This window comes from Mus caroli, chromosome 4, assembly GCF_900094665.2.
Source record: "Mus caroli chromosome 4, CAROLI_EIJ_v1.1, whole genome shotgun sequence".
NCBI lineage: Eukaryota > Metazoa > Chordata > Mammalia > Rodentia > Muridae > Mus > Mus caroli.
This window is the reverse complement of record NC_034573.1, coordinates 116,236,381-116,245,507: the sequence shown is the minus strand read 5'-3', so window position 1 is coordinate 116,245,507 and position 9,127 is coordinate 116,236,381. Positions and strand designations below refer to the sequence as shown.

At 49.5% G+C, this 9,127-nt stretch overlaps 1 protein-coding gene across 3 annotated transcripts in view; it reads left to right on the top strand.

The window, feature by feature from the left end:
• Positions 1–583: 583 nt before the first annotated feature.
• Positions 584–9,127, top strand: part of LOC110292125 (protein argonaute-1) — a 33,350-nt gene continuing 24,806 nt past the window's right edge. For 2 of the 3 annotated variants that reach the window (XM_021159240.2, XM_029475688.1), the window contains exons 1-5: positions 584–824; positions 5,446–5,629; positions 7,495–7,615; positions 8,213–8,394; positions 8,797–8,933. In XM_021159240.2, coding sequence (XP_021014899.2) covers positions 800–824; positions 5,446–5,629; positions 7,495–7,615; positions 8,213–8,394; positions 8,797–8,933 — 649 coding nt within the window. In that variant the 5' untranslated portion in view covers positions 584–799. Of the gene's footprint in view, positions 825–5,445; positions 5,630–7,494; positions 7,616–8,212; positions 8,395–8,714; positions 8,934–9,127 lie in introns of all 3 variants that reach the window. The other variant, XM_029475689.1, reaches the window with a different exon arrangement.

Below are 9,127 nucleotides of genomic sequence, written 5' to 3'. Positions count from 1 at the left end.
GTGGGGAGGCAGGTGCTTCCTGCAGATAGAGAGCTCTGTCACCACACTTGTGTCAAAACTGTTACACCGGCCAGAATAGGCAAGGTTTCTAACACATTTGTGGTCTCAGCGCCAGGCACGCAGCCTGGAAGGGTGGGTGGCATTAATGAGATCAGCGACTAGGGACACAGAAAGACTGACTTAGCAGAGGCAGTCAAGACTTAAGGATGAGGGTGATTGGGAGAGGTGGGAGGCAGGGCCTTTGAGTGATTGGGTGTTGGAGGGGGAGAGGGTCTGGGAATAGGTGGGAGCCAGGCTCTGTGTTGATAGCTGGGCTGTGGGTAGGTTTCCAGAGATCTGTTATAGGGAAAAGACAGGGCCCCAGGCTGCAGCCGGGGAAGGGGTGTCGCCCAGCCCCTCCCCTCTTACGCCACTGCGCGGTTCCGCCACTGGAGCCCTCCCGCCAGGCTGCACGGCTACGAGTGGCCGCCAGAGGCCGCTGCACGGTCCCCGCGCCCCCGCCCCTCTCCATTGGCCTTTGTTGCCGTCGAGCGCCCCGCTTGACTCGTTCCCGTCCGCCCCCTGGGCCCATCGGTCGCGCCTGCGCACTGGCAGCTACTCAGGCGCTAGCAGGGGGAGCTGCTGCAGGCTCCGCGGCGGCGGCAACGGAGGCTGCGGGGGCGACAGCGCGAGCGGCCGGGCTTCGGGGGGGAGCCGAGCCCGGCCCGGGAGCCCGAGCAGTGCAAGTGCGAGGTACCTAGGCCCCTCACGCTGGACTCCTCAGTCTCCCGGCCGCCTGTCCTCCGCACGGGTATATGGGATGGAAGCGGGACCCTCGGGAGCAGGTAAGGGCCCTTGGGGACTGGGAGCAGTGTGTATTCCAAAGCCCTATGGGCTCTCGCGGCATAGAGCATGGTTGCAGAGTGAGGAGAGGGGCTCTCAGGGGATGGGGGGCCCATTTTGAAGGGGGTTGTATGCAGTTCCGGCTGAGAACCATGTGAAGATCTGAGACCCGGGCTGTTTGTCCTAGGAAGCAGTATACTGTCCCGAGGGTGGGAAGTAACCTGGGAGAAGGGCCTGAATGCACGGTGTCCTTCGGTGAGGTCTGGGGAGGCCTATGGGGAGGCCCGGCAGGTGGCAGGGGGGCGGGCTCCAGGTGTCCTGGAGAGGAGGGGGGCGACACAGATGGGCCTGGAACTACCGCCTGTCGGGGGGCGGGGGCTCGGCCGTGCTGGGCAGGGCTAAGCTAATGTCTCTGGGGAGTAGGCGCCGGGGCTGGCCTCTGAGCTCCGCCCAGCTGGGCCTGAAGCGGGGGTGAGGGTCAGGGGGCGGTGGGTGGGGATTTAGACCAGGGATTTCCCCCCTTAGATTGGGGACTTGAGTGGTGGCGCGGGAGCATGCGCGGAGGTACCAGCCTGAAGGGCTGCCCTATGTGGTGGGGGCGTGGCTGTTGGAGTATCCCTCCTGTGCCCCTGGGTTTAGGAGGAGTGTGCAGTCTCTCAGATTCTGTTGGCAGAGTACAAATGGGAATTGCCTTCTGTCTTGGGTGAAGGGGGGTGGTGTCTCTGACACTTGGTCCTTAAATCCCGGAGTAGCAGATTGCCAAAGAAAGGGTCGAGGTCAACTGCCAGAGTACATTTTCTGCTGCATGAGGATGGACGGGGACCAAAGCCTTGCTTTACGAGCAACTTCTCTCAGAAGATAGGCCTTAGGAAAGTGTTGGTCACTGAGAAACTAGGCCCACATGTTTTTCAAGTTTCTAGACCACTCCTGAGAAGAGATGGGAGCTTTTAATCTGAGAATAGTGCCCTCCTTTTCCATGAATTGACTCTTTATATCACAATATAATCTCTCTATATACCTGTGCCTCCTATTTCCTAGTGGATCTTTTCCCATGTCAGGAGCACGTCATTAGACTCAAAGCTGCCAAGCTTGTCTGCCTGATAGAAACAAGTTGTTAGGCAGACACTGGTGGCGCGCACCTTTAATCCCAGCGCTGGGGAGGCAGAGGCAGGCAGATGAATGAATTCAAGTTCAGCCTTGTCTACAGAACGAGTTCCAGGACAGTGTCTCAAAAAAAAAAAAAAAAAAAAAAAAAGCAAAAATAAAAACAGCAACAACAACAAAAAAACAAAAAACAAAAGAAAACCAAAGAGGGGCGAGAAGAGGGAGAGAGAGAAGAAAAAAGAAGCAAGATGTTGGGGGTGGGGCAGCATTGACCTGATAATAGCTCTAACTTACTTTTCCTGTTTAGAGGATACACACACACACACACACACACACATATATGTGTATATATATATATATATATATATATATACATACATATATATATATATGAGGAGGAACTGATCTGTAATGTGTACTGATTATATTTTCCCAAACACAGATAGCCTTGTTAGGTAGAGTGTAAATGCTTATTTTCTAGGTTGGAAACTACTACCAACAAACCCAGGGACGATAGAGTAGGACCCACGTCCAGACAGACAGACTGACGAAAGCTAATGTCCTGAATTGCTAATGGTTTTATCCTGACGAGTGTCTGATGGGTTCTGGGGTGATGAAGAAAGGGGGCTTGTTTGTTACAGGAAAGAAGGAAGCTGCTAGGTGAAGGGCTGGAGAACTGGAGTCAGCTGGATCATTGGGAAAATACTAGTGGCGTGGGCTTTGCCTCACCAAAAGACGGAATTAAAATTCAGGCTGGGAACTCTGATGGAGGGACCCCATAACTGCTTCCTTCTGGGGCTGGACTGCTGTTCTCTTGGAAGGTGCTGGAGTATTGTTCTGAGAAGACTCAAAACACTGTTGCTCATGTCCAGATGTGCCTTCAGTGAACTGGTGTGTTCAGGCATGCGGACTGGCCTGAGAGTGCCTTGAGGATAGAGGTGCTGTCCGACTTATCTGTGTGAAGGCAGCAGTTGCTTGGCGTCTGGAGGCCCTGACACTGAGAGTGTGTTTATTAACTGACTCAGATCATTCAAGTGTGAGCATATGGTTAAACTCATGTGCCTATTCTGTAATTTGTGTCTATGCATGTGGGTGGTTAATGTTTGTGGACGGATATTTTTGGGGAGCTCGGCCTCAGTCCTTTCTGGCCCACCACCTGATTGACTGAGGGTACACACCCTCTGAGCAGTCTGCTGGCTTCTTTAGAAGGTGTGTGAGCCCCTGAGTCGCTGGGGAGGAATCCTGAGCTTGGGCCTTGAGCTCGGTGACTTTTCCTTCTCAGTGCTTGTAGGGGATGGGGGAGGGGGAGTGTCATTTTCAGGGCCCCTCCCTTCTTGCTTTTGTCTGCAGGGAAGGGCCCCGCCCCTTTCCCCCTAGGCTGGAGCTTTGTCCTCTGTGCTGGGGCCCTCATCTGCATCACAAAGTGGCCGTCTGTCCCTGTCTGGGTCTGAGGGGAAGTGTCTTCCTTTCTCAGACTAAAAGCTGGGGGCAGGGCGAGGTTGGGGAGTAGAGACTCTGTACAGCTGTGCAGCTTTCCTGGGGACAGAATGGCAGAGAGGTAGTTGTTTCCTCCTGCCTTCTTCCCTAGTTTGGGGGATGAAGTGGAGATGTGTTCTCCATTTTCCCTGAATCCTGGACAGGAGAGTGCTCTCGGGCGGGCACTGGTGTGCTGTCCATTTCTGGGGTGGAGAGCGCCCTGAGGGGAGTGTCTGTCTCACCTCACACTCTATAATTTCTGCTTTGCCCTTGGTTCTTGAGGGATGTCTTTCTCCCAGAATTTCAACTGATTTTTCAGTTTAGGAGGCAAAAGGTGAATGGAATCCTAGAACTTGGGAAAGGGAAAGATCTATCCGGAAGGGGGCAAGTGCTTCTCCCATGCAGAGTTTATGATTGTTCGGGGCCGTTGCAAGCGTGGTTGTGGTTGTGTACTCTTGTGGTGTGCCTATGGGTAGACTTGTTCATTTATTTCATATGGGTATACTAAGTACCTGTCTCTATGCCCGGCAGTAGCTTGAGCTGTGACTAGGTCAAGTATGGTCCCTCTTTTTGAAACACTGAGTTGAGGATGGTGAGTGTATGTGGAACAGTAAACTTTAAAGAGGGGTGTTTGTTAGTGGGCTTGTATGCAGTGTCCGCTCAGCTCTTTCTGGGATAGGTGTGACTAGTTTAGTTCCCTTGCCGCTGAGTTCTTTGGGTTGGACTTGCATTCTCTGCAGAAAGGGGCTGGGGCTGATTTGACAGGTGGTTAGAGGGAGTGAAGTCCCTCAGCTTTGGAAAGTGTGCACCTCCCACAAATGGTGCTCTTTCTGACCCCCCTGCCTAAGATATGCTCCGTATCCTCCACCCCTGCCCCATCCCCCAGTCCTTTCTATGAAAGCAGAGCTCTGGGTAAAGGGAGGTTCTGAGTTTATCCCTCTTCCACCTGGGCTGGTCCTCTGCAGGCAAGAACAATAGTAGCTGAGGACAAAGGCCCCACTTAGTCAACACACACACACACACACACACACACACACACACACAGAGAGAGAGAGAGAGAGAGAGAGAGAGAGAGAGAGAGAGAGAGAGAGAGAGAGAAGCCGGCCTATCCTAGCCTTTCCCAAGGGCCCCTTCTGTTCTGAATCGATCCTTTCTGCTGTCTGGACCCTCTGTGTGGAAAGATTTGTGGAGAATGGAAAGTGCTGTTTACTCCCCTTCTGACCTGCTGTCTCCCCTCATACTGCTCTTCCTCCTTCCAGAGCCTCCAGCTTTCTTCCTCATGTGAGCTTTTCTTTCCTCCCGTTTCTTCATTTTACATCTTGATAGTTTTTTTCCCTGTACCCCAATCCAACTCACCTAGCCTTATCTGCACCCTTTCCCCCACCCCCTTCATGTCTGTTTTCTCTTGTGTCCTCCAGATCCGACCTTCTCTCCCACCCTGGCAGCCTCCTCTTAGTCTGCAGATGCTGTCCTTCAACCCTTCTCTTTATGTCTCTCCAGAGCCAGCCATTCCATATCTCAATCCTCTCTCAGGCACCGGCCTTGCCCTTCCCAGCCTGGATTTCTTGGGGTCATTCTCCTGTCCACATTAGCAGAGGGTGTAATCACAAAGTTCTGTGCCATTTTGTGCTCTGGATGGTAATGAGTGAAGTAAGCCTCTCATAGCACAGAATAGAGCCTTCTCCATCTGCCAGATGCCCGGTAGAGACAGGTATCTCAGTCTAGTGTAGAAGGAAGAAAGGGTTTTGTAAAACTAGGAAACAGACTTAACTACTTTTCTTGATGCAGTGGGAACTCGTTACACATTTAACTCGATGAAGTTTCAGATACACTTTTTCCTAAATGAAGAAAGGTTTAAAACAAAAATAAAAGCGAAATAAGCCACCAGAAAAACCAGTGAGCCTGTGAGTGTCTGAGCTAGTGGAAGCCCCCTGCCGGGTTAGGAAACTGGAAAGAGACCAGTGGTCTTGGTCTGAGGGGCCACGTCTGACCACGGTAGGAGACTGCCAGACTCTGTCCTCACTGGCGTCTTTGTCTTCACAGCTGCAGGTGCCTACCTGCCTCCCCTGCAGCAGGTGTTTCAGGCACCCCGCCGGCCTGGCATTGGCACTGTGGGCAAACCAATCAAGCTTCTGGCCAATTACTTTGAGGTGGACATTCCTAAGATTGACGTTTACCATTACGAGGTGGACATCAAGCCGGATAAGTGTCCTCGCAGAGTCAACCGGTAAGCGATGCCCGCAGGTGGCACCAAGTCCAATTTATTAAACAGGGAAAAGAGGAAGCATGCCGGCTAGAGAAACTGTAAGGACGGAGTGTAGCACGGAGCGTAGTCTAATATTTGCTGACGTGGATGAGCACAGAGACTAGAGACTTACTAAAGCAGCTGGTAGAGAAAGGAGTTCTGGTGGGAATAAGAACAGGATGGATGTTCTTGCTTGCAGGGGATGTTGTGGAATGCATAGTTGGAGGGGTTAGTCGAAGAAGAAGCAGATTAAATTGGTTTATTATTACTTGAAAGTCATATTCACAATTAAAAACTAGGAATTAGCAGTGAAAAATTATTGTTCTTAGAACATTTTTTCTACAATCTTGAGTGTATTTCAGATGTTTTTCTCTGCGAGCATACATTAATATATGTACATTAATATTATAGTCATGAATATATAAAACATTCTATAGTAATATATCATCAATTACTATTATTAATTATTAATTATATTCTTAGCAAGCACATATAATATTACATTATTACATATTATTGTATATGTGTATATACATATACACATTGATTTTGTACAAGTATTACATATAATACAATATATGTGCATTAATGTTATGTATACATACGTGTCTTAGTCAGGGTTTCTATTCCTGCACAAACATCACGACCAAGAAGCAAGTTGGGAAGGAAAGGGTTTATTCAGCTTACATTTCCATATTGCTGTTCATCACCAAAGGAAGTCAGGATTAGAACTGAAGCAGGTCAGGAAGCAGGAGCTGATGCAGAGGCCATGGAGGGGTGCTGCTTACTGGCTTGCTTCTCTTGGCTTCCTCAGCCTGCTCTCTTATAGAACTCAGGACTACCAGCCCAGGGATGGCACCACCCACAATGGTCCCTCCCACCCTTGATCTCTAATTGAGAAAATGCCTTACAGCTGAATCTCATGGAGACATTTCCTTCTCTGCAATAACTCCATCTTGTGTCAAGTTGACACACAAAACCAGCCAATATAATATGTAATGTATGAACACATATAATATCCTATATACTTTGTCCATTTTTTATTGTCCATTTTTTTCTGTTTATCCACATATATTGGAAAATAGTGTATATTAGTATATTTAGATCTGCCTTATCCTTTTGCATAGTGCCCTAGGTAGTCCTTGGGGTGGCCACATAACTTTCTTGATCTATTGTGGAATATTTAGGTTGAGTCTAAACTTTGCAACAAGATTGAAACTGTTAAGTATTATATAAAGATACATATTTTCACCCATGCATGAATGTATCTGTAAGATAGAAGTCCTAGAGGAGTGGAGCCACTGGCACAAGGCAGTTTAAATTGAGACATTGTCGATTCCTAGAGGCAGTGTCAGAAGAACATAGGTGTGGGAATGAGAGGAAGGTGATAATGGAGAGAAAACTGTGGTAAGAGTTTAGAGAGCCAGAGAGAGGAATTATTCTATACTTTATTTTATTATGTCTAGGCTAGCTCAGAGCGTTTCCTCTTTTTCGTTTTGTTTTTGCTCGGCAGACTGGGAATTAGAGGTTGTGGAAGGTTCAGGATAGACCTGAGAACAGGTCCTTCCCCCTCAGGAGGTCTCTGGGGGTCTCGGTGAACTGAGGGCCAACAGTGTCACCCGAGGTTGTCAGAAGTGTGGGTCTTAAGCTACACTGTAGACTACAAATCAGAAGATGACTTTAATCAAACCTGCCGATTGATAGGAATGTTGAGGCTTGAGGCATACTGCCGAGGAGTAGACATTAAAAAGCAGCGTAATTCATGCGACATTGCCTCGATTTTGAACCGTTTCCAAAAGCCTGAAGTGATACTCTCAGCTTCCACATGCCACGCCTGTCTTTTGCAGGGAGGTGGTGGAATACATGGTCCAGCATTTCAAACCTCAGATCTTTGGGGATCGCAAGCCTGTGTATGATGGAAAGAAGAATATTTACACGGTCACAGCACTGCCCATTGGCAATGAGAGGGTAAGGCCAGGGCTGACGCTAGGTCTGTGAGCCCAGGGAGCCCACCTGGAGTCTGTGAGTCCAGCGAGCCTTCTTTTCTTTTGTGTGGAAAAGTATATTTTGGGGCATGATGAGTCAGGGTAGATGCTTCGTGTACTGTGTGCCTATCCCTAAACAGTGAGATTAAATTAGACTTAAAAATAAAATAAAATAAAAGGACCCAAAGAATTTCCTTCAAGATTAAGGAGGCCAGAAGCACTGGGGCATCATCTGTGGAGATTGGGTGTGGGTTTTTATTCTGTTTTTTTTTTTTTAATTTAAGATTTATTTATTATTATTCATAAGTACACTGTAGCTGTCTTAAGGCGCATCAGAAGAGGGTGTCAGATCTCATTATTGGTGGTTGTAAGCTACCATGTGGTTGCTGGGATTTGAACTCAGGACCTTCGGAAGAGCAGTCAGTGCTCTTACCTGCTGAGCCACCTCACCAGCCCTATTCTGGGGTTTTTAGTGTGAGCCCTTGGTGGCTTAGATTTGGCAGCTTGTGGAGTGGGAGACAGTGACTAGACTAGTCTGTGGCAGCGTGATAGTAATCCTTTCCTTTCTTCTATCTTGAAGGTTGACTTTGAGGTGACAATCCCCGGGGAAGGGAAGGATAGAATTTTTAAGGTCTCCATCAAGTGGCTAGCCATTGTGAGCTGGCGCATGCTGCATGAAGCCTTGGTCAGTGGCCAGATCCCTGTGCCCCTGGAGTCTGTGCAAGCCCTGGATGTGGCCATGAGGCACCTGGCATCTATGAGGTACTGAGTATAGTTATTATCTAAGCGACAGTGTTGGTAAAACTGCTGTTGGGGGAGGAGGGAGTGAGCATGTATTAAGGTCCCTCAGTGTGTCATTGGGAAAAAGGAACTGAAGGTCTACCATGCATGTGTCAGGCAAGTATATATACATACACATACTTAGATGGTTAGACCCCTGGCCCCATCCTTAGATACCATTTTTGGCCTCACTCCATCTATCTCTCCAGGGCAGAGAGAAAGGTAGAAACTTTTACAAGGTCAGTCTTACTAGTGGCCCAAGAACAGAGCTGGCATTAAAGCCCTGGTGTCCTGCCTTCCAGGCCAGGGCTCCTCCGTGCCCAGGATGCCTCACAGGGTGGGGGCCTGTGCCCGAGGGACCAGTTCTCTGCCTGTCCCTGCCAGGTACACCCCTGTGGGCCGCTCCTTCTTCTCACCGCCTGAGGGCTACTACCACCCGCTGGGGGGTGGGCGCGAGGTCTGGTTCGGCTTTCACCAGTCTGTGCGCCCTGCCATGTGGAAGATGATGCTCAACATTGATGGTGAGTGGGGAGAGCTATGGAGCCAGGGGCACCCTAAATCCAGCCACCACACTCCCAGCCTCATCCCTCCCGACTCTGCAACCACACCCCTCTTCTAATTCCTGTAGCCCCCGGCACGCCCCGTCCCTATCCTGGTGCCCTACAAAGAAGAGAATAGAAATTGTAATGCCTTCATTTATTTTTTTTCTGAAAGA